At 45.9% G+C, this 26,205-nt stretch overlaps 1 protein-coding gene across 4 annotated transcripts in view; it reads left to right on the top strand.

The window, feature by feature from the left end:
* Positions 1–26,205, top strand: part of NRP2 (neuropilin 2) — a 212,830-nt gene that overhangs the window by 165,072 nt on the left and 21,553 nt on the right. For 2 of the 4 annotated variants that reach the window (XM_063116134.1, XM_063116133.1), the window contains exon 16: positions 12,080–15,017. The exons of the other annotated variants lie outside the window; for them this stretch is intronic. In XM_063116134.1, the coding sequence (XP_062972204.1) occupies positions 12,080–12,360 (281 nt within the window). In that variant the 3' untranslated portion in view covers positions 12,361–15,017. Of the gene's footprint in view, positions 1–12,079; positions 15,018–26,205 lie in introns of those variants that run through there. 4 annotated transcript variants of the gene reach the window in all.

Below are 26,205 nucleotides of genomic sequence, written 5' to 3'. Positions count from 1 at the left end.
TGGAAAAAGGGAAAAAGGAAACAAGCAGGAAGCGTCCGCTTCCCAAAGCTTTCTGCTTATATTAAATCACCCCCTTTTTATTTATCATTGGATGGACTGTTCTTCCTTAAGCAATCTCTCAAGCTCTTGCTGACGTATTGTTGAAGCGGCTGCCTTTGACTTCCGGAAGAGATGCGTTTTCAGTGGTTGTGAGAAGTTGGCTTCTCTGTGAAAAAATAGTTTGCAAAGTCCATTGGCATTAAAAATTGAGAGTCTGGTGGTAGAGAATCCGTTGTAGCAAAAGGTGAAAGGTACATGGCTGGCATCCATAAAATTCTGCTTTGGACTGAAGTTAATGTTAAAACCTTTTTAGCACCCGAACCATGATTATTTTAAAACTTACATTTTGCCACCTCGTTTATTATTTTCCTAATGGAAAGTAGCCTAATAGTTTAATCCCAAATTGGTACAGATCTCACCATCTGTTGACATTATGCTGATATTGCTGATACATGGGTATTGCAGGAAAAATACGCGGAATTGTGTGATTAACCTTTTAAACCTTTAAGCCTTTTAAGTCTTCATTAATTAATGGTAGACTGAGCTATGATGTGCTAACTGCAGTCAACACGTGCATGAAGCTGTATTCCCCCCTCAGATCAGCCTTTTCTACATTTGCAGTACTTATGCTAAGCCTAGGTCTCCAAATTCTTTAGTGTATAACAATAAAGTAATTAGAGTGGTTAAAACAAAAAGGGATTGTGAACAGCTCCAACAGGATCTCTCTCCAAACTGGGTGAATGGACATCAAAATGGCAAATATGTAAATTGATACCTGGTGGGCAAAACGCCCCCCCCCCACTTCACATATATGCTGATGGGATCTGATCTAGTGGTGACTAGAAAGAGATCTTGGGGTTGTGGTGACCCAGTCAATGGAAATGTCAACTAGAGTGCAGTTGCTGTGAAAAAGGCAAATTCCATGTTAGGCATGATTAGGAAAGGAATTGAAAACACAACTATACAAATCTATGGTGTGACCACACTTGGAGTACTGTGTACAGTTTTCATCACCACACCTTCTAAGGATATTGTAGAGTTAGAAAAAGGGCAGAAAAGGGCAACTAAAATGCCCTGTGAGGAAAGGTTTCAGCATCTGGGATTGCTTGGTGTAGAGAAAAGGCGAGTAAGGGAAGACGTGATAGAGGTGTATGAAATTATGCATGGTGTGGAAAAAGCGGATAGGAAGACATTTTTCTCCCTCTTTCATAACACTAGAACTCAACGATCTCATGGAGCTGATTGGTATGAGACTCAGAACAGATAAAAGGAAGCACTTCTTCACACAGCACATAGTTAAACTGTGGGATTCACTACTACAAGATGTGGTGATGGCCACCAATTTGGATGGCTTTAAAGGGGTATTGGAAAAATTCCTGGAAGATAAGGCCATCAGTGACTAGTAGGCTTGATGGCTATATGCTACCTCCAGTACCAGAGGCCGTCCTGGGATGGTAAACCATTCCAAGGCTGTATCCCTTCAAACTGCTGGCAGGGGGGTTATATGGAGAGAAAAATGCTCTTTTGGACCGAAAGAAAGAAAGAAAGAAAGAAGGCTAACCTTGTCTTCTCCCTGATGTGCTAGTTTTCTGTGTTCTGTAGTCACACACACAACCCAGACCCGGGTTCCCCACCCACCCTGCAGTGGGAACTCTGAATGCCAGCCTTCTCTCTATCTTATGTTAATGATACCGTATTTCTTCGATTGTAAGATGCCATCGAATCTAAGGCGCACACTAATTTCAGTGCCACCAACAGGGGGAAAAAGCTTTGATTCGAAGAAAAAATAAATTTCTCCAATCAGCCAGCAAAGCAATTTTACGGTACATACACGCAGCGGAGGGGGAGAGGAGCAGGGAGCGAGCGAGACACAGACACGCGCGCGCGCACCCACACGCACACGCATAGAGGCAGGTTACATGAATGGGAAGCAGGAACCAATCGTCCCCTGCCTGGGAACGGACAGCCACACATGCATTCAAAAGCTGGTCTGCACCATTCACACGGACGGGAGGGGGTGGGTGGGCGGGCGAGCCCAACCAGCGCTGCTCAGGTGATTCTTCCACTTCCCATCTCCTTAACAGAGGCGAGGCCGAGCTCTTTGGAAGCTCGCTGGGGTCCCTCCCAGCCAGCTCCCGGCGGCAACATTTGAGATGCTCCAAGACGTTGCCCCTCTCCCCCCCCCCCCGCTTCTCTCTCCACTCCCTTCTCTCTCGCTCGCTCTTCACCCCCTACCCTCTTTCCCCGCCTGTCCCGCTGCAGACTCGACAAATGTAATTACCGTATTTCTTCGATTCTAAGGCGCCATCGAATCTAAGGCGCACCCAATTTTTAGAGCTGTTACTTTAGAGGAAAAAGTGCGTCTTAGAATCGAAGAAATACGGTACTCCTTACTTTTTGTACAGAAAGTTAGGCTCATGCAAACCGCTAGTTAATCCTGAAAATGAAAGCAGAAACGAAGCCCAGTGCTTACTGAAACTGGAGTTTAGAAACACCCGTTTAAAAGTAATTTTGTTGAACCTATGAGATTGTATGGCCCGAGGAGCGGATTTTATGAGACTGGCTGGATGTGCTTTCGCTCTGCTGTGTTTCCTGTGTGAAGCACCTTAACCTGGCAGGAGCCCAGGCGCAGCTGTACTCCACCACATCCGCACCGCTTTGAGCGATTCATATGCAGTGCCTCGCCTGTTGCAATTGAAGGACATAGGATGAATTCCGCAGGCCAGTTCTGTGTCAGAAAAAGATCATATAAATATTTTGACGGAGTGAGTTAGGATTGCCAGGTTGCAGCCCCATCACTCACACATACCTGTCGCCTCTTCTCTCCCTCCCTCTCTCCCTGTTCTATTGTGTGTCCTTTCCAGACAATTGTGGCAGGATTTCAGGTGTGCTGCTTAGCTGGGGCGGAGGGGGGTGTCAACAAATCGAATAGCTTTAGCTGCCTAGTCTCCCAATGCATTTCCAGTTCAAGGGGTGTTTGTTTGCCAGCACGTGTGCACTCAACAGGAAGCTGCATGTGTTTTAAACTACCTGCTTATAATATTTGTTCTTACATATTTAGGTGTACACTTTTTAAAAAAAGTGGGTACACCTACAAGAAATGATCCAACAGCTTGAAACAGTTCCTGGTATACTTTCTGCTTAACCCTGCAGATTTTTCGTTGTTGTTTTGCTTTCAGTCTGGGAGAGAAGGGTCCACCACCTTAAGGAAACATCTATACTAAGCCGAGCCATCATTCCATTTCACCAAGTATGGTCAGATGCAAGGAGCAGCACCTTGCAAAGTACATCAGCTGTTATTTTTCCGAGTCCTGCCTCTTGAGACCTTTATAGTTAGCATTTCCCCACTGTCGGTCCACATCTTTGGCTATTGTTGGTGGGCGTAGAGAAATGACCAGGCTCGGAACAGGAGGAAGAGGAATGGACATGGGTCTGCTGTTTTCAGCACCATCCCTGTGTTTATTCCTCCATGACGGTCTCAAGTAGCAGGGCTAAGGAAGCACTACAGAAGACAACTGAAGACCGTGCAAGTTGCTGTCATTGACGATTGCGAGAGCACCAGGCGAGGTGGACTGTTGGCTGAGTCCTTGGCCTTGTATATGTAGCCTAGATATGAAGATACCTGCAGTGTTAAGTAGAATGTAAACAGGCACCTGTTTTTTGCAAGTCTGATAGTATGACAAAGACGATTGCGCCGAACTTGTATTTTATTACAGAATAGAAAATGATTAGGAAAAAAATAACAGTGGCTTCAGTCACTCGTTTATTCTATCTACATGTATAACCTATGGCATCCTTTGGATCCTTTGGCTCCATATGTAAAAATCACATAGCTGTAGGCATGACCCACGCACAGCTGAAGCCAAGTTGTGAGGGACCATCGGTGGCCACAGCTGATTCCTCAGACGCCTCCTTTCATTGTGGTTTGATCACTTCTACTGAAGTTGTAGAATTGTACGTCCTTTTGAAGTGGTGTCTTATAGGGTCACAGGACCAGGACCCAAGCCAGCTGAGAAAGTCTTGGAAAGTCTTGATTAGATGAAATACCTGCCATGTATGAGATTGATTTGTGAGATCTCATTCTTTTTAAAAAAAACAGTAACCTGTACAGTTTTATTTCTAGACTTTTGTTTCCACCCAACATCACCGCTCATGGAAGTGGACCTCCTTCTTCTCTTCACCCCTGCACTCCACATGTGTCCTCCAAATCTTTCCCAGAGGGACTCTCAACCCTCCGGAGAAGATTTGGGAGATATTGGGGGGGGGCAGGGGGCCACATATGGGAGGGAAAACTGTTCTACCAGTGGTGTCTACTCTGGTGGACAGATACAGTTGGATAAAACCCTTTGTTCTAGATTAATCAAACCTCTTTCAGGCCAAGGATTGAATTCCGTCCTGGAGAAGCTCTCAGAGGCTGTTTTCCAGTGATGAACATGGTCGAAAGCAAGAGGAGTGGTCAGGACCAAAATTACCACCTTATTGTAGCTTAAAGCCCTTACTGGCAGAAACTTAAGTCTTAGGAGAGGCATTTCAGGAAAAACCCCCCACAAAAGCCAGAAAACCACCAAACTGTTGGGCAAAGGGTGCTGGGCTAGGAGACTGGCGGGGGCATCTGGGGAACTTTGGAGGGCCAGATTGGGCCCTCAGGTGGGCCAGATAGGACTTACAGGCCTGAAGTTGGACACCCCTGTGCTAGAGAAAGGAATGTAGCACAAACATGGACCCCGCTGCCCCTCCGGTATTGGAAGAAAGGTCTGTCTTACAGTGGTAGCCCAGCCTATGTGGAACGTAATTAGTAAGGTCTCCTGACTTCCATTCTGGCTTGAGACCTCACAAAACATTAATGTGTTCCTCTCCATGGGCAGATTCAGAAGTTCATATTTTTCAATAGGTTCCCCCCCACCCCCCGGCTTCCAATTCAACTTGATTTTTCCCACTAACTGGGCCAAGATATACACCTGTTGTTCTGATTTTATATGTAATTCACCAAGTTTTTCCTTCTGTGACCTCTACCACACCTGGGGCGAGAGAAGGGGAAACACCAACCTTTCTATGGGATAGCCATTTACGACACCCCTCCAGATGTGTTGGAATGCAACTCCTGTCTGTGGATGATGGAAGTTGTAGTCCGACACATCTGGACGGCAACGTGTTGGGGCAGGCTGGAATAGAGAGCAGCATGGCCTTTGGGGAGGAGAAGAGGTTTTGCCTTGCGTCCGGATGGATCTGCAGCGTTCTCCCCACTCCCCTCTTGACGTCAGTGCTGAATTGTACTGTGTCTGAGAATCCAGGCCTTGAAGTGCCAGTTGACTTGGCTACAAGGAGCTGGTGATTAAACTGTCATTTGTGTTTTTCATGCCTGTGCTGCCTGGGTGGCAAAGCAGGGAGTTCAACTGGAGATATTTGCATCATTTGTCACTTTGCAGGACAGTTTGTACTTGTTCAACCTCCCAAAGGAGACGGGCAGCTTTATTGCTTCATTGTTGTTTTATGGCCTCCTTTGTAAACTTTTCGTCTCTGTGTTTGAAAGAAAGTACAATTTCCACTAGAAAATAAAACAAACATTCCGTTTGGGGGGAAAGCAAGGGAGGTAGAGAGGGTGGGTTGGGATCAGACTAATCAGAAATCCTCTGAATATATATTGTCTGCCTCCTTTTCCTACAGTCCCATCATGGAACTGATTATGAACTGGGCTCTTCCCCCACCTCCCTCCATTTTTAGGTTCATCCGGTATGCCAGGATTAGAGATGGGGTGTTGGGTGACCTGGAGTTACAACTAGTAGTATTCCCTGCGCTCTCACTCATGGTATGATTGCCACTCATATTTAGGGTCAAGCAGTGACCAGGCTATGGATTCAGAAAAGATGGCACCTAAAATACCTTAGGAGTTCTAGACTCCAGTGGCGTGACTCCACAGGCACCGGCACAGACCTAATTGCCCAGCCCTTCATGCCGGAGCCACCTGAGACATCACCCTCTCAGGCCAGAATCCCCTGAGGACTCACGGCCCTCAGCTCCAAAGACCTCCCAATCTCAGTCTCCGCCTGGCAGAGTCAACACAGCTAAACCTAGTTGAGCACTGCAAGGCTCCAGACCCTTGGACTGTCCTTTCCAAACCCTCTGTGTGTCCCAAGGAAGGTGGAGCGGGGAATAAGGATCCAGAACCAGGAAGGGTGTATGGGCTCATTTGGGCTCCAGACCCCATTAGAGCAAATAGTCAGCCCAGATATTATATTATGGAACTCACTCTTATATTATGGAACTCATTACCACAGGATGTAGTGATGGCCACCAATTTGGATGGCTTTAAAAGGGGGTTGGATAAAGTCCTGGAGGAGAAGGCTATCAGTGGCTACTAGCCCTGATAGTTGTGTGCTATCTCCAGTATTCGAGGCAGTAGGCCTGTGTGCAACAGTTGATGGTGAACATGGGTGGGAGGGTGCTGTTGCACCATGTCCTGCTTTGTTGGTCTCTGGCTGATGGCTGGTTGGCCACTGTGTGAACAGAGTGCTGGACTAGATGGACCCTCTGTCTCATCCAGCATGGCACTTCTTACGTTCTTATGTTCAGAGCTGTCCTAGCTCTTGTGGCTCCAGCTTAACCTACCTCCTCTGGCTGGCCGAGTCTGATTCAGCGTGGCCATCCCTTTGACTGTCTATGGGTAGGCAATCCCCACCACCCCCAGTTCCTGAAACCCCTCTTGGCCTGTGGGTTTGTGGGTTCTCACTCATGTCAGAGCAGGACAAGCTGACTGGAGCTCTTTGCTCAGGAGTTTCTCCTTGAAGTGCGCCCACTCTCTGCTTGCCACTTTCTCTGATATGGCCTGGATGGGTTGATTTATCAGAGGCAGTGGCTCTACCGTGGGGGAAGGAGACCGGACCTAGATGGCCTTCGGTCCTTTCCAACTCTAAGTTTGCTCACAAAATTTCCACTAGAAATTCAGTTTGCATTTCTTATTTATACAGGTGTGAATACGCATGCGTGTGTTTGGGTGAGAGGAGGGATGGGAAGAAAGATGAGAGGGAAAACTCCCCTTTAGGAAATAACTTAAACCCCTTAGTTTTAAGTTATTTCAGACAGTTTGTCAAACTTCTTCACAGAAATAAGTGGAGTGAATGGGGCAGAGAGCATCAAGCATTCTGCTTCCTAATGTTGTAAGCTAATGAAGAATGAAGACTGGCAGCAACAGAGCTGCCACCCCCCACCCCCACCGCTGCCCCCATGCTCCCAAACCTTCTTTGGGGTGGTGGGGGAGAGGATCCTGCAAGCCGATACCTGCTGCAGAGAGAGTCTTGGCATTCAAGGCTCTCTAGTTATGCCTGGAACAGGCTCCGTGCAAGCTTAGCTGCACGTTCTCACTCTGGGTCATTCCACTCTGCCGCTGAGGGGTCGTCTCTGGTGGAGGGTGAGAAGAAAGGTCACCTTTCCATTACCCTCTCCAATAACGGCCTCTCTGTGGAGCTGAGAGGTCACTTGCTGATGGCTGCGATGGTAGCGTCGAGCTTGTGTGCGTGAAGAAGGATTGGACATTTGTACCACAAATTGAATCTTTCTTGCTTCTCTCTTACAAACGCCTGGGTAGCTGCTGATTTTCTGTTCCTGGAGAAGCGTGTGCTCTGGAAGTCATTTCAAAGCTCATTCTGGGCCCCAGCATTTCTATACCTATGAGGCAACTGAACTATATAAGCTAACCAGCTGAATAGGTCAATGGCATTAAGAAAAGAAGAAGCAATGAATGCATAGTAGCCAACTTGCTGATGTCTTACAATACAATCTTAAGCCATTTACTCAGGAGTAAGCCCCACTATGTTCAATAGAGCTTCACTGCCAGATAAGTGTGCATAGGATTGCAGCCTTAAGAAGAGTAAGTTTCAATAGGATTGTTTATGGGGAAGTTTCCTGGCTTGGTTTAGAGCCCTGCATCTCCCATTCTGATTTGTTTCCTCCTTGGACTGTTCTGAGGCTGTGTGGAGCACACACAGATGTAGTTGCCAAGCAGTAGTCGTTCCGCCACTGAGTTGAATAGCAAATGGACACCAGCTTGCAGAAACCCAGGAACTGTCCATGTAAGGGAATGCTCCATTTTGCATACGCCCTCCCTTGTCCATGTGGAAGGGTGGGTGTCTGCTGCCCAGTGACCCACCCACCTGCAGAACCCTGCCAAGATAAGCTCAGCTTCATGTATCTTAACCTTTTCCTTAAATGAGTATGTCCACAAATAGAGACACCATTTCTCAGTTCCCTACCATGGCATGGGCATGGTGCTGCAATAACCATTAGCTGAGTGTGATGGGGAATGCGGTGGGTGGAGAGGGGATGAAACGCATGCCGTTTCCTACCAATGCGGCCAGTTAATGTTTCCCTGTGTGCACATTGGGTAAAACAACAACACATGAAGCAACCCAGAATCATGTGAACAGCCGTGTTGGCGTGTTGGTGTTTGTTTGTTTGCTTTCATGTTTCTGCGTACATCTCTAATTTTTACATTAAAAAGGGCACACAGGGCTGGGGAAATTAATCCTGCTTCTCTGGAGCTGTGGTCTGTTGCTTTAGGCATTTTTCTTCTCAGTGTGGTTGACTTCTGGTATCAAAGCTGGACTTGGAGAAAAGAGCCTGAAGCAGTGGAGCACGGTGGCAGAGGGTTCAAGCGCCACTCACCCAGGCGGCCCTTTCGTTGTTAAAATTAGACACGCACCCCTTTGCTGCTCTATACACAAACAGGGCAGACAGGTGAATAAGCCAGTGGAGTTGCCCTGTTTGTGTCATATTTGGCCCTCAAACACAACTTGGGTCAGGCGTGGCCATAGACCCAGTGGTAGGAGAAGACAACGCAGGCAGGCCCCTGGCTCTTTTTTGCCCGCCGCTGGGCTCCCCACGGCCCTTGTTTTCAGGGAAAATTGCTCCATTTTTGCTGCCACAGTGAGTAGGGTGACCTTATGAAAAGGAGGACAGGACTTCTGTATCTTTAACAGTTGTATAGAAAAGGGAATTTCACCAGGTGCTGCATGCATACAAATGACACCTGCTGAAATTCCCTTTTCTATACAACTGTTAAAAGGTACAGGAGCCCTGTCCTCCTTTTCATAGGGTCACCCTAACAGTGAGTGCACTGCCAAATTCCAGCAGTAAATTTGGAAACATAGCAGCGGGCAGGGATGCCCCCCATGGGATCCAGGAGGGCAATGTGCCCCCCCCCCAAGCCCTGGGAGTTGCCTTCTCCTGCCATAGATAAGAAACTGCACTCCCTTATATCTATCACACACATGGAGAGATAGTTCAGACATAATGGCAAACCATGGATCAGTGTTGCATGAATGAGCAATACAGAGCTCACTCACTTCTGCCCCCTCCATGTTGTACACACACACACCACACATCTCTTGGCAATATTAATATTCTATCTCCTTTCCTGGTTTGCAGCAATGTATCGTTTACTGTTTTGTCCAAACTGATAAACTATAATTTGCACTAGCCTTGGAAACCAGGGTTTGATCCTCACTTGCAAGGCAAGTGCACGCCATACTTTGCTAGTTTGGGCAAAATGGCAAACCGTGAATTGCTTCAAACCAAGACTGGAGGGGCAAGAGAGGAGGGAATGCTGAAACCAAAGTCTCCTGAATGCTTGTTCATGTAATGCTGAACTGTGGTTGTTACATTTGAGCCACCTTGCAGTGTCAAAATTACAAACGCTCGAGTTTCAACCAGCTTGTCACACAGAGCTTGTACAACACACTTAAGAGAACCTCCTATAGGTTTCTGCTGTGACGGTGAAGTCCTGCCTATAAAAGACAGAACTGCAAAACAGGAAGAGGGGGAGAAACCACGGCCAGAGCATCTCATTTGGGGAATTGTCTCAGAGACACCCTGCCACCAGGCAGCCAAAGAGGAAATAAATTTCCTAGATTATCTCCTGAGTTATTTATGATGACTTGTTTCCCAGTGCCAAGTTTGGGAGGACTGAATGGCCTATGTGTGAGGAGAACGAATACCACTCTACTTTTGGAGAGAAGGAAGCCCCCCCCCCCCCCCTGCAAAACGTGAACAGAACGATCTCTGCATCCGTGGTGTTCCATATCTGGGTGTGTTGGGGGCTGGCAGGAAGAATGGTTTGCAGATGGGCACACAGGATGCATACAGAAGAGCTCTGAGGTGGTTTTTCTGGAAAGTGCTGCTGCAGACAATAAAGATGGGCATAAATTAGAGCTTTAAGCTGTAATTGGTTTAACTAATATATTAATCAACTAAAGCTTTAGTTGATTAAAGCTCTAGTTGATTAATAGCAGAGGAGTTTAATCAGTGATGAAAATGTTCGCTGGTGGGGCTCAAGTTAAAGGCATGCCTATTTATTTATTTTTAGACTGGTGTGATTTTGCCATAGGAAATAAAAAAAGAGAGAAAATATTAAAAACGGCCTTTCCTTTTCACAAGTGCTAGCTTTCCCTTATTACAGTATAGGTTTTACCTTACAAATTCTTCAGTGATTCAAAAAGGCATTGAAATAGAGATGTTGATATACACATTCATTTAAGTTTAATTGGATAAATAGCAGATGATTAATGACGACAGTGTAATCCTATACATGTCTACTCAGAAGTTAGTCTCATCGAATTTAGTGGGTTTTACTCCCAGGTAAGTTGGTATAAGGTTGCAGCCTGCCAGTCCTTTAATGGATTATCAGCTCTGGTATAGACCTACAGCTCAAGGCAATTTGTGGAAAGGGGTTGTTTATTTATTCATTTATTACATTTATATACCGCCCCACAGCCGAAGCTCTCTGGGCGATTTACAACAGTTAAAAATGGTAAACGTTAAAAAGTATACAAAATTCAAAAAACCATCAGAAACATAAAAACAACAGTATAAAAACAACAGTATCCATTTAAAAACAACAGTTCTGGGGTCCATTAAAAACAAACTTAACGTTGTTAAATGCTGCTTAAAATGCCTGGGAGAAGAGAAAAGTCTTGACCTGGCGCTGAAAAGATAACAATGTTGGCGCCAGGCGAGCCTCTTCGGGGAGTTCATTCCACAGTCGGGGGGCCACCACCGAGAAGGCCCTCTCTCTTGTTGCCATCCTCCGAGCTTCCCTCGGAGTAGGCACTCGGAGGAGGACCTTAGATGTTGAGCGCAGTGTACGGGTAGGTTCATGTCCGGAGAGGCGTTCCATCAGGTATTGCGGTTTAAATATTCCAGAAAAATTGGAACATGACAAATATAGAGATTCCAAGACAGTTGTAAAGCCTGAATTTGTAGTTTGCAGTAGTTAATAGGCACGACGTTATCATGACCATGAAATACACTTTGATTGCAATCCTACGTACACGGGAGTAAGCCCCATTGAACACAGTGGGATTTACTTCTGAGTAAATACGCGTAGGACTGCACTGTAAGTTCATCCTTGGTTTAGCTGTGATTTGGAAAATGATACCCGAATCGTGGGAGAGGAACTTCAGCGGCCTGTTCCGTTCAGAAGGTCAGAGTCAGGGGAGGGGCCGGGGGGAGGCAGTTTTAAAATCTCTAGGTCTTGGTGCATGGGGGGCTGTGGGAGATCAGAGTTTTGCCCCCAGATCCTTCTTCTCTTCCTTTTCCTATGGGAATGAAGCATGTTTCCCCCCCACTCGAGTATCTTTCCTGTGATCCTGTCACAACCTACTTCGTACTTTGCAATTAAACTCTTGTCACTTTTTAAAAAATGTGATGTGTTTTGTCACTGCTTGACAAACAAGTGCCACGTTGCAACGAGACTGGGCTGATTGGCACGAGGGGGTGGGGGTAGGGGGGCTGTTCCTACTAAGTATAATGGCTATTAACAAAATTTACATCCTCCTCCCCCCCTGCCTAATTAATGAAATGCTTTAATTTGCCTGCTTGTCAAAAGTCCAAATTACGTTCCCCCCAAAGGGAAAACTCGGTCACGTAGACCTTGTTTAAGCTGCTCAGAACTCTTCGATGCATGTATGTATGTGTGCGCGTCTGTGCCTTTATTTTATTAGCCCGCATGCACATCCCATCTAGCAACGTTCTTCTGTCTCTCCCCCAGGGGGCACCCTTCTGCCAGGGAGCGAGCCCACAGTGGACACGGTGTCAGTGCAGCCCATCCCAGCCTACTGGTATTACGTTATGGCCGCCGGAGGTGCTGTTCTGGTTCTGGTCTCCGTCGCGCTGGCCCTTGTGCTCCACTACCACCGATTCCGCTATGCGGCCAAGAAGAGTGATCACTCCATCACCTACAAAACCTCCCACTATGCCAACGGGGCCCCTCTGGCGGTGGAGCCAACCTTAACAATAAAACTAGAACAAGACCGCAGCTCGCACTGCTGAGAGTGAACACAGGAACACAATAAAAACAGAACAGGAATTAAGACTTCAGATACGTTGCCTCAATTTTGCACTTTTCTCCTTGCCCAGCATATATGTGAACTCAAGACATCTCTTTCCCCAGCCCTTTGTTCTTTTACAAACTCCTAACTATAATGCTGCATCTTGGATCGCGAGAAGAGACTCACCTCCCCGCTGTCTCTTTGAAAGTGAATGCTCCTTTATTTTGGTTTTTCAAAGACTTGATTTTGGTTTTTCCCAGTAGACAACTTGCAAGGAAACTCGGTAGCGAGTCAGGAGGGGTATGCAAGAGTATAGGTGTGTGTGCTTGTATATCTCTATCTCTATCTCGATGTATGTAAGTGTGCATGTGTGCGTGATATCGGCTGGATGGCTATTTGGAAAGGTCCTTTGGGACTTGCTTGTAACCGCTAAGGCTTTCACAGGGAGTGCTTTTTTCCTGCCCTGCCTCGTGGAAGGCCCGGAATACCTTTTTAATGACGAATACACTGATTTGTTTACTTGGAGAAGTGAACGATGTTTTTTGTTGCCTTATCTAGCTCTGGCTGGGTTTATGTTTGATATCTTTAAGAAAGTCAGCAGGTTCAGACTGGTGGAGAAAGGAAAGGCTGCAGCCAAAGGAAAAAAAAAAAATATGGCAAGCATAAAAGAGAGAGAGAGAGAGAGAGAGAGAGGAAAAAAACAAGAAAAGGGAGAAAAAAAGAGCCACAGTGGACGATGGGACGTACCCAGAAAGGATTGGAGATGATCAGATCTAAGATCTTATAGTGTTTCCCCGCCCCCCCAGACGTCACGAAAACATAGCCATCGTTTTGGTAGTGGAATTAATCCCTCGACAAAACAAATCTTTTTCAAGTTGCCTTATACAAGAGAAGCTCACAATGAATGTTCCGTTTATGCGTTAAACCCAGCCTTAGAGTCATGCATAGACATCAGTACATCTGAGGTTTTGGAAAATGCTATAGGTCATAAATCTGAGGTTTATTTATTTTGATTAGTAAACCTCACTCTTAGCGATGCTTTCTTTTCTTATTTTGTGAGAGTAAGGAAATTTCTTCCTTGTATTTTTACTAGTAATTTACAAAAGACAAAGAATGGTTTCCCCTCCGTTTTCTCTCTCCAAGTTCACATAAATGGCTGACCGCCCCCAGTCAATGTTGGCGGTCATGTTGCTTCTTAAGATGTCGGTAATGACATCCATCAACCAAAACCCTAAGAATAGGGCCTGCTAAAATCCAGATATCTCTGCATCTTTTAACGAAGGAGGCATAATGGAGTCCGCGATAAGCCTCTATCTATTGATTTGCTCTGAAGTAATGCAATGGAAATGCCTTATATAGATTAACAAGTGATAACACACAAAGGTGGTTGGAATTGTTCAGTCTGATATATTTTCAGGCAAAAATACATCTCCACTGAACACATTGTTTGCTTTAAAAAAGCATTGTTTGCTTTTAAAAAATCCAGTAAAGACTAGTTGTTATATGCTTCTCAAAATTACTATCCACCCCTTTTTCCTCATGGAAACAGGAACTTGCAGTACAAGCCTATATACATCTACTTGGAAGTAAGCTCGATTGAGTTCAGTGGGACTTCCTCCCATGTAGGTATGTATAGGATTGCAACCTTAGAGCATAGAATTTTTGTGCTGGGGTGAAAGCCATGGGTGCATTCCATTGGGGGCATCTTTTATACAAGCCCTACTAAAATCAGTTTACTGAAACACTGGTGCCCCTTTGAGCAACTCCCATTGATTTAATTGTGTAGGACAAATTCCCAGTGGACTGAATCCCATGTATACACAGGGTTGGCATGGGTCATGAAAGAGACTGGATATTCTTTGCCAGTTTCCCAAAGGATCACTTTATCTAGGGATGTAGGTCACATCCTTCCACCCTGTGTTGTTCAGGTAGCATGCTCTAGTGCATGAAGCAAATTTACTCTGCCGAGATGCTTGCTTAGCTGGGTTAACGCCACACAGTGCTGTTTAGTAGAGAAACTGGTTTTTTAAAGTCCAGAGTATATATGATTAAAAAAAGAGTGTGTGTGCTGATAAACTACATCTGGAAAGAAAGGATATGTGAGAGCATCTCATATCAGAAAATGGGGAGGGGGGCAGGCAACCCTCTTCAAAGAGGGCCTCTGAGCAAGGTGACTTCATCTTAGGTCAGGAAATAATCCGGAAGTCACCACTTAAGATGTGTTTTGTCAGCTCTGTGGGTCCCAGTAAAACTTCTTCCAGTGTGGAAGTAATATGTTGATTTCTATAGCACTGGTACTTGTGATAGGAAATCCCCCAAATGAAGCAATGACAGATAATGGTGAACTTGACTGTTCTATCCCGCTGATTTTCTTGATCTTGCCCCTAACAGTAGTCAAGTGTAAATAAATCCAGCAGTATTCCAGATTTCACACTGGGTCGAATATGCCCAATCTAGCTGTGTTTAATCTGATGGAGATAGCCCATTTAAAAAAAAAAAATCGCCAAAGACTGCCCTGCCAACCCCTGATTTTTACTGCCACCTTTCACCCCCCCTCCCCTTACAGCTGTGACATCGTCAGCATCACCCAGTTGCCTGTGTGTGAAAATATCTTGTGGAATTTTGAAATTCTTGACAATGTATTGTGTGGAATGTAATAAAATGATGGTATTTTTATACATAGATCTGTTTTTTCTTCTCCCTTTTGGATCATTAGAACAGTGTATCTGAACAAACTGTATTTTGAAGTGTGTGTGTATAATTGTCTGGGGTGGGCATGAGGAACCTATTGCCCTCCAGATGTTGCTGGCCTACATGATGGCTGGGCTGGTGGGGGATGGAGAACCCATCCCTGTTCTAGGAGAGCTTCCCCCCCTCTCCTTGAGAGTCACACCCCATCAGAGCCCAGGGGAGAAGGAACTGAGAAAGGGTCAGGAGCTGAAGAGACAGTCACAAAATATGGGGACTGGTTGGGTGAAACTGCAGCTTCTCAGACTTCCTGCATGATCACAAACATGGCTGAAGTTATTATGGAATGAACAAGAAGTGACAACATAGTAATACATGGCAGGAGGCCAGTTTAGATTACTAAAGATCATTACAATGTTGTGGCTATGGATTTCTATCATGCAGAAGAGGAGGTATGGAGGGTTATGAGGCTCCTGTGACATTGAACACTTTGATCACCTCTGCTTTGGAGATTTGAGGCTTAAATCTTAATACATTAAAGCCAATGATTTGAAGTGAGGGGGAAGAATGGGTTGGATTTTATCATCATATGCAGAACATCATCGAGCATGGCTCAAGATAATGTTTATCCCAGAAAAAACCCTAACACCTTCTAATTCCATGCTCACTACCATAGACTAGTGACGCCCCCTTCACCCATAGCCCATACTTTGAAAGACTGGATGCTTTGGATATATATTGTTGATTGTTGAACATACATTGTATACCATATCTATTGTGATGGTGCATACAGAGAGTGACTCAAGTAGATGAAGGGATCGGTGACCCACATGAATCCATCTTGAACGTGCAGCTCTTGTCTTAATAATAAAAAGAAAGAGGTGCTGTTTCTTAAGCTCACCCTACTTGACTTCACTTAAGGACAACAGCCTCACTGATGGGCAGAGCTAAGAGCAACTTGTGTCTCCTGTGTCTGACCTCTGCTGATCCTCTCACACACCTGTGAGATCAGAGGCTCTATGGCAGGACATGGGGGATGTAGGTCAGGCCATATAGCTTATTATTGCCTGGCTCAGAAACCGAATCCAGCCTTCCCAATCTGGCCCACTCCGGCCACCAAGCATTTGGTGGTTTCCCAGCTATTGTACCTTTTTTCTCTTATAAAGAAGCTGAAACGCCTCTGCTAAGGCTTAGTCCATTGGCTGTGAGAGCTTTAAGACCAGATATGCTGGTACTTTGGGTAGTTTGGCCACAGGGCCTTTGCCTTCAGGTTTCCAAGAGCTTCTCCAAAATGGAATTCAGCACTGAGGCTCAAAGAAGTTCAACAGGCTAGTTTACACTGACTGGGGCCCTTTCTACACCTAAGGATTATCCCAAGAAAAATGGAGAGATCGTCCCTGCCTGCTCCCGGGATCCCTTGTGGGTCATTTGGATGCACAGGGATGATCCAGGGACAATCCTGGGGGGAAAAGGCAAGTGTAGAAACGGCCTGGGGATGTCTTACCAGGGTTTCAAGGAGGGGGGAATGTTGGTCCCCAGCTAAGGATGCCGGGGATTGAACCTTAGAGAAAAGAGGTAGCTTTCTTCAGGCAGCTAACTAAGCAGCAGAACATTGCAAGGTATTTAATTTGACTAATTATTGCATTTTTGCTGGCTGGAGGGGCACCTTTTGTATCCAAAGGATGTACAAAGACTACTGAGGTACAGCCTTTCTCCAGATAATGAGATGCCACACAAGATATATCACTGCTGCTCCTTCTACCCACCCACCCTGCAACAAGCACTCAAACCCAGAATGTACTGGGATGTGGAAAGTGAGAAGGGCTTTCTAGTTGAGCCCTGGTACCTCTGAACACAATGTATGATGTCTTCATGTTTAGCGTTGCCCTGCCTCCTATTAACACATCACTGGCCATCAGGGGTGTGAATGCGCAACTCAGTTTTATCAGACATAAGAGTCCAACTAGATATTATGATGAAGAGGTGGAAAGAGACACAGATATGACTGCTCCATGTCTCTCATCATGTTTAGTTAGAGTTTCCAAGTGGTGGCCAGATCAGAGTCCCAAGTTTAGGAGGGCTATTAGTCAGGTAAGTGGTGTCGTTGAAGGTCAAGTCCCTCAAAATGGCCACTAGTAGGCTGATAGGCCAGAGGCAAGCATTGTAATCCAGGCAGGCCAACAGCGAGAAGAATCTCCTCATTGGGAGTCAAATTGCTCGGCCTGAAGAGCGGAGCTTCGGGTGGAGTTTTTGGGGGGCAAGATGGAGTTCCATCAGTTCCGAGTGAGCTGACCAGATGCTAAAATCAGCCAGCGCTGGGCCTTCTTATGCTGTTTAGGTGACACCTCTTAATAAAACAGTCCAACTCAAAATTCCTTCAGCAGATGGGCACTGTAATCCAGTTACCAGGAGTCCTGGTTTTATTATTTATTTATTTATTTATTTATTTATTGCACTTATATACCGCCCCCATAGCCAGAGCTCTCTGGGCGGTTTACAGAAATTCTAAAATTAAGATAAAAACGAGTATACAAAATTTAAAATTCTAAAACACAGAACATGCACACATAAAGCATTAAAAACCGTTAAAAAACTAAACATGTGGGTGATTAAGATGTGCCTCCATATGCCTGGGCAAAGAGGAAAGTCTTAACCTGGCACCGGAAAGATAGCAGCGTTGGTGCCAGGCGAGCCTCGTCAGAGAGATCGTTCCATACTCTAGGGTCCACCACCGAAAAGGCCCTGTCCCTCGTTGCCACACTCCGAGCCTCTCTCGGAGTAGGCACCCTGAGGAGGACCTTAGATGTTGGTTTTCGACTTTTGTTGCCTTACAGATCCTCCACCTAAAGGCTGATTTATACATAAACTGGCCTTTAATGACTCACAGGAATGGTCTACTCACGTGAGCAATGAATCAAATCAGGACAGAGCACCCAGAATATTGCAAATCAATGTCTATGCATAGCGATTGTTGGTTATAGCCCAGTTCTTCTTCGTGGTCTCTGTGCATCACACTATGGGCTCTGCGCTTGCGCCGAGCCTGTGCCTCGGAAAGGTTTGTAGCTGAGAAAAAGCGTTATTTAGGCGGGAACCCCTCCCCCACCATCCACTGCGCATGCGTAGCGTGTTCCCGCCTTACCCTCAGTTCCTTTGCGACCGCCTTACCTAGCGCCTCGTCGAAAGGTTCCTCCTCGATTTTTTGCAGTAGCTGAGTTTTTTCCTTCCAATCTTACTCCTTTTTCCTACTCCAATCTTCTTCTATATTCTCACGCCTTTTTTCTCCTAAAAAAAAAAAAAAAAAAAAAAAAAAAGTTAGTTAGTTATTCATTCTCTTTCTATCCCTCTACTAAATCCTACTTTGTATGGCCCTTAAGGCCCCTTTTCGTAAATGCGTCCGCTGTAGCAGTAAGCTACCTGCAGCAGACGGACATTCTCTTTGTCTCCTTTGTCTCGGAGAGACACACATCGTAGAAACCTGCCATCATTGTCAGGCTTTCTCCAAACAAACCAGACGCCATCGCTCAGACCGCTTAAAAGCGCAACTTTGGAAGCAAACCCTCCAACCCGTAAAAATGGCGTCCCCTACAACTTCGATACCTAAAGCTTCGACATCGACCACCACGTCGATACCGACAACAGTTCCACCGTCAGCATCGACCTCGCGATCTCTTACTGTATCTACAGCAAAGAAGATTTCCAAAAAGGCGAAGAAAGCCAAATCTCCTCCAGAACCTCGTCCAAAGAAACAAAAGAAAGCCTCAATTACCAGCAGTAACAGAGAGTTCAAACCTGGCTAAACGCCCGACCATTGAACTTCTCTCTTCCACGTCCGACGGCGAGATGAGGGAACCTCTGTCTACAGCAGAACCCCTCCCGCCATCTCCCGCCCCTCAACACGATAAGCAAGGCCAGGCAATACCTCCCTCCTTTACGTCGGCACATCGTGGACACCAACGCTCTCCAACTCGACAACTGTCGAACAGAGAAGCACCACATTCAGACAATCTCGTACCCATACAACGAGACCAAGACTTATACTATCGTGATCGATACTCTCCTAGATCGACTTCACGCCAACGCTCCCCACCTCACTATAGGGAGCATTACAGCCGGTACTACCATGTACCACATCGCAGTCGGTCTAGATCCCCTCATGATTGGGATAGATATTCTGACTACTATTATGCACACAAAGACTACTCTCCCCACTATAGGAGAGAAAGATACCATGACCCATATCCGGATACACATCACCGGCAACATTACGTTCAGGAGGTTGGACAAGATACACAACTACCTCCAGTTCCACCACGCTCAACTTCGCTCATGGTTTCCTCCCAACGGCTTCCTCAGCTTCCGGCAGCTACGACACCAAGACCTATACTTCAACCTTCCATTGAAGATTATGACTCAGACGCATCTTCCGCACCCACTTCTCCCCCGTCGATGCCGTCCCCAGACGACGCAGTCGGAACTAAAGACCACCCATCTCCATCGGAGGAAATGGGGTCTTTTGCGGAACAAATTCTCCACATGGCTACAGCATTGGGAGTCGATGCTCAACAGCAACAGGAACAGATCCAGGACCCCTTTTTCGATGCGATATACCCGGAATCGGCAACCCCAGTGGAGATTCCTTTTTCACCCATCTTACTTCAAACAATAAAACAAACATGGACGTCACCCTCAACGATGGCACCGACTTCACGTAAGTTAGAATCTATGTACAAAGTTCAAACTAAAGATGTAGAATTCTTATTCTCACATCCAAAGCCAAACTCAATTATCGTGGAATCCTCCCACTCTAAGTCCCAGAAGACACATACTGCCCCAATAGATAAAGAGGGGAGACGCTTAGACTTTATGGGACGCCGCGCCTACTCAGCCGCAGCTCTTGGTCTTAGAGTTACCAATTATCAAGCATTAATGTCCCGTTACCAACTGTTTCTGTGGGATAAAATCGGGTCGCTTTGCGATTATCTACCCGAGGACCAGCGAGAACTTGCCCGCGCGTTCCAGGCTCAAGCCTCTCGACTGTCTAAACTCCAGACTAATTCTACCCGCCACCAAGCAGACTGCTATTCTAAACTGATGACTGGATCAATAGCTTTGCGCCGCCATGCCTGGCTTCGCTCAGCTACCCTTACTCCAGAGACTCGCTCTCGCATCGAAGACCTTCCGTTCGATGCCGAGGGACTCTTCAATTCTAAAACAGATGAACAACTCGACACCGTCCAAAAAGCACGGAATACGGCAAAAAGAATGGGCTTAACCCCTTCTCAACAACAACACCAGCCCCATAGACCAAGGCGCTGGCTTCGCCCGCAACAACAGTACAATCAAAGACCTACCTTTGATAGGACGCCAAAATATCAACCCTCTCAACAGTTTCAAAGAAAACCAACCAACTCCTCATCGAAATTCCGTACTCAAAAGAAAACGGATACTTTTACCAAACGCCGTCTTTGACGCCATACCTCCTCAACCTCACATTTTCCAGGACCGCCTTGCCTCTTACTTCCACACATGGGAAAACATCACTTCCGATTCATGGGTCTTAAACATCATCCTTACAGGATATCGCATCGAATTCGACACCATACCACCACTCGGCGTCGTAAAACACACCACCCCATCGCAGACAATATTACAAGAAACCCTTACTCTACTACACAAGGGTGCAATCGAAAAAGTCCTCCAACATCTTTACAAAGGATTCTTCTCTCGGTACTTCACAGTACCCAAAAGGGATGGGGGCCTTCGACCCATATTGGACTTAAGAGGCATCAACAAATTCATCCGTCCCAAGAAATTCAAAATGATCACTCTCCAATCCATCCTCCCACTCCTAAGAAGAAACGCCTGGTTTGCAGTCATAGACCTCAAAGACGCATATTTTCACATTGCCATCAACAAATCCTTCCGTCATTTTCTACGTTTCGCCATAGGAGACGACGTCTACCAATTCAGAGTCCTCCCGTTCGGCCTCTCGACAGCCCCGAGAGTCTTTACCAAATGCATGGCAGTAGTATGCGCACATCTCCGTTTACAAGGCATCGAGGTATACCCTTACCTCGACGATTGGTTGATCGTATCGGATTCCAAAAACGACCTCCACAACAACATATCATACACACTCACCCTCCTCAACAACCTGGGTCTCTGTGTCAACCAAGAAAAGTCGGTCTTGCAACCAACCCAATCAGTACAATTCATCGGAGCCCACCTCCATGCACCTACAGCCAAGGCATATCTCCCTCGGGACCGAGCACTATCAGCCTTCGAGAATTATCTTTCTCACCAACATGTGCAGATCCTCACAGACAACACTACTGTACTTTGGCACATCAACAAAGAAGGAGGCACTCGCTCACCCGACCTCGTCAATCTTACTCTCCGCCTACTCAAATGGACCATCCCTCGAGGCATTCGCCTCACCGCTCTCCATATTGCGGGATCAAACAACACCCTGGCAGACTCATTAAGCCGTCAGTTCCATCTCCATTACGAATGGAACCTCGCACGGCAAGTACTAGACACCCTCTTTCACACCTGGGGTCACCCATCCATCGACCTCTTTGCATCAGAAGAGAACAACGTATGTCCAGCATATTGCTCCAGAGCAGGAATAGGCAACAATTCTATGGGAGATGCCTTTCTCCACACTTGGCAAGGCACCCTCTTCTACATATTTCCACCATTCCCACTACTTCACAAGGTAGTCACGAAAATAATCCGGGACGATACAGACTGCATACTCATCGCTCCTCGATGGCCCAGACAAACTTGGTTCTCCCCCCTCCTCAAAGCAGCGAAGGGAGTATTCTACCCTCTACCTCTAACACCAGACCTGCTGTCGTGCAACCAAGGCCTCATTCACCACCCGGATATCCAAACTCTCCATCTAACAGCATGGAGAATCCATCCTCAGAGAACCATCCTTCATTAACACATCTCTCATCACAGATAAGAACCGTACTGTCTGCAGCCATAAAGCCATCAACCAGAAAGTCATACCAAAGAAAATGGGAATATTTTACACAATTCGCAAAACGCAACTCCTTTTTACCAAACACCTGCTCCATCAACCACATCCTAACATTCTTACATCACCTCTATGATAAAGGTCTCAAATACACTTCCATCAGAGTGTACCTTGCTGCCCTATCCGCCTTCAGAGGAGAGATTAACAACAAGACTCTTTTTTCCACATCTATAATCAAACGGTTCATGAAAGGATTGAAAAATCTCATTCCACCCATAAAACCAATAACTCCGAGTTGGAGTCTCTCCGTGGTTCTGAACATACTCACCACAAAACCTTTCGAGCCTCTCGCTACAGCTCCCTTACACCTCCTAACATGGAAAACAGCCTTTCTAACAGCCATATCATCTGGAAGGAGGGCTAGCGAACTCTGTGCCTTACGCATCGACCCTCCCTTCACTATCTTTCACAAAGATAAGGTAGTTCTCCGACCAGATCTAACGTTCCTTCCCAAAGTGGTTACTGATTTCCACATTAATCAACCAATAGTTCTACCCACCTTTTTTCCATCTCCATCTTCCGACTTGGAGAAAAGACTTCACTGCCTGGATGTACGTCGTTCTTTAGCATTCTACAAAGAAAGAACACAACAGTTTAGAAAGTCACAAAGACTCTTTATTTGTTATGGGGGAAAAGAAAAAGGTCAAAATGTTTCCACTCAACGCTTTTCAGCTTGGATAACACATGTCATCAAACTGGCATACCAATTGTCCAAGATCGAACTCCCACACGGAGTCAGAGCGCATTCGACTCGAAGCCTAGCCACGTCCACAGCATTCGCCAAGGGAATCCCTCTCATCGACATCTGCAAGGCTGCCACATGGTCACGACCACTGACTTTTGCCAGACACTACAATGTTGATACCAGGTCTCGCAATGATTCCTCCTTCGGCAGAGCAGTCCTCTCGGCAGTCCTACAGTGACACCAACCCTCCACCGGTAAGTCACTAGCTTTGTACTCGCCCATAGTGTGATGCACAGAGACCACGAAGAAGAAGAACAGGTTGCTTACCTGTAACCATGGTTCTTCGAGTGGTCATCTGTGCAGTCACACAACCCACCCACCATCCCCTCTTCGGTGTCCCTGATGCAGAAGAGGCCTGCCTTTCTCTCGGTTCATAACTATGTCGCAAAGGAACTGAGGGTAAGGCGGGAACACGCTACGCATGCGCAGTGGATGGTGGGGGAGGGGTTCCCGCCTAAATAACGCTTTTTCTCAGCTACAAACCTTTCCGAGGCACAGGCTCGGCGCAAGCGCAGAGCCCATAGTGTGACTGCACAGATGACCACTCGAAGAACCATGGTTACAGGTAAGCAACCTGTTCATCCTGCTCATGGAAGTTGAACTGCAATATTTTATTATTTATTGATTTATTGTATTTTTATACCGCCCAATAGCCGGAACTCCCTGGGCGGTTCACCACTTCTCTCCTTATAAGTTATACAGCTCATGCCCCTAGGCCCTGACCTGAAGATCTGCCACATAAGAGTTCTTTTCTCAGGCAATCGGAGGTTCAGCACAGTGAATTAAATGAGGGCAAGAGAGAAAACGTTCTGACTGGTAGATTTGGAGAAGATCAACATTTATCGTGCGATCAGCTCCTGCCAGAATTTTGTGAAAGCTGGAAACGGCTGTAAGGAAGCCACAAATCCCTCTTGTGATAAATTTTGGCGCAGAGAAAATATGGGACTATTGTAGGAACCTTTAATAGGGGCAAAAATCCAAATGGACAAAAGGTGCTGGATCCTCAGCTTTCTTTTCTTTTCTTTTTAATGCAGGACTTCATTTGGCTCTGGGAATGCTAGAGCCCAGGCCCTGGGCCCTGATTCTCAGTGCTGTGTCAGGGGACTGACATGAGTAGGGAAGAGACGCTCCTCTGACCATACGCAGCAGTGATTATTCATATCCAGCATCCACACATCTGGGGCAGGGCAGGAGAGGAAGGCCTCTTCCTCTGGTAATAATTTGTATTAATGGCGTTCTGCTGATTGTTCTCAGCCGAGAATCAAACTCCGTTCCTGCCTGGGATACGGTCTTCGTGATCGCTTTTATCCCGGTTTTCCCTTTCTGTCGTCGCTTGTTAGAAACTCAAATGTCTTGATCAGCTGAGCCAAATCATGATTCACTGGGGATTTTCCTAAGTGTTCAGTTGCTGATTGTGATTATTCCAGATTTCTCTGGAGATGACACACATCATTTCGAAATGTCCCAAAGGATTCAGGATAGCTCTGCTACTGCAAAACAAGGCAAGACGCAGCCATTCCAAAAAAAAAAAAAAAAAATGCATTTGGAAAACCTTTGCTAATTAGGATGGGTATTGGCCAGCTTGCCCATCAGAGGCTTTTGAGAGAGAAAAATAGCCTAGCCTCCGTGTTAGGCATTCTGCCACTTCAAATTTGCATAGAGCTAAATGAATTTAACAGAGAAATGGGGCAACATTTCAGTGTTAGGGAACTACTCCTTGCACTGTGCACTTGTAGTGCACTCTTAATGTGAGGTAATTGGGTAGGGCTGGCACTTGGGAGAAATGTGGCTTAATGATACATTTGCCACCAAAATTACTCCTGGAGTGAAATTTGAGGTGAACCTGGGGGTTCCTTGTCAGGAATTTGAGGAATTCCAGGGGAAGCCAAGTGGGCCCCAGTAAGAGTAGTGAAATGTCTCAGAGGAGATTGTAACATTTCTAGTTAATGCATGATGGATTCCATTTTTTAAGGAAGGCGGCTGGAATGGATCATCTTCAGGGAGCCATTTAACTCCATGCTCAGCTGGAGAACATGATGTGTTCTTTAGTTAGGGTGACCCTATGAAAAGGAGGATAGGGCTCCTGTATCTTTAACAGTTTTATTAAAAGAGGCATTTCAGCAGGTGCCATTTATATGCATGCAGCACCTGGCAAAACTCCCTCTTCATCACAATAGTTAAAGCTGCAGGAGCCCTGCCTTCTTGACCAGATACAAAAGAGGGCAGGGCTCCTGCAGCTTTAACTGTTGCGATGAAGAGGGAGTTTTGCCAGGTGCTGCATGCATACAAATGACACCTGCTGAAATTCCCTTTTCTATACAACTGTTAAAGATACAGGAGCCCTGTCCCCCTTTTCATATGGTCACCCTACCATAGCTGCGATGCACTCTACGATTGGCAAATGATAATTGTTTAGAAAGTTGTCTTGAAGACATTCCCTGAATCAATTGAAAGCACCATGGTAATTCATAACAATACTCCAGCATTTAGCAGCCTTTTGCAAAGGTTAAAGTCTTCTTAAAAATCCACATTTTCCCCTTCCACATTCAGTGAACCATGTCCATTCATCAGCGCAATTAGCTTTCAGCCTTAGTATTGTCTTAATCTGGATAAAGCAGTTCTGGGGAACAAATATGGTCGTTATCCATTTTCATGATTCCTCTGTCTTCAGGCACATTAGACAGATTCACCAAAGGAATTTGATGGATTACTCTGGAGACCGAGACAGCCCAGAGGAACAAATGTGGGTAGTTAGAGGAAATCTGACGGCAAAGTGTTAGAAGTCAAAATGGCAAGTGGGTTGTTAGGGTCAGACTGCAAGTGGTTGTAATTTTAAAATGGCGAAGCGTTTGGCTAGAAACCACTTTCCATATGAGGACAGGATAAAAAGATGAAGGGCTTCATCTTAGAACAGAGAAAGCTAAGGGAAGGAGGGCCAAATGATCAGCATTTAACGTTTAATGAACGGCTTTCCAAAGTGCGAATAGTGTATGTACGCTTAATACATGGCAGACTTAAAACAAGACCAGGCCATGTTTTTCACACCGCACAGGCTTAACCTGGGAGTCAGATGCTCGATTTTAAAGTTGGGCTAGAAAAATTCTTCGGACATTAGAATATCAGCAACTGATCCTGATGAAGTAGTTCAAGGTTTCTCTCAGAACATCTGTTTTAATGCTACAGGTATTCTTAATCCTTGTAACGACTGCAGCCCCCATATAAAGCGACGAGGGACTGCTCTATTTAATCTCATGTGCTGGCAGAATAACTGGAATTATCTGGTTTGAAGGACCTATGAGACAAGATACTAGCTTCGATGGCTTCTTGATCAGGCTCACGACCTGTAAATTGCTACAACAGGGGTGGGC

This window comes from Elgaria multicarinata, chromosome 2, assembly GCF_023053635.1.
Source record: "Elgaria multicarinata webbii isolate HBS135686 ecotype San Diego chromosome 2, rElgMul1.1.pri, whole genome shotgun sequence".
In the NCBI taxonomy this organism is placed as follows: domain Eukaryota; kingdom Metazoa; phylum Chordata; class Lepidosauria; order Squamata; family Anguidae; genus Elgaria; species Elgaria multicarinata.
Note: the sequence above shows the minus strand (reverse complement) of the source record. Positions and strands in the feature narration are given on the sequence as shown.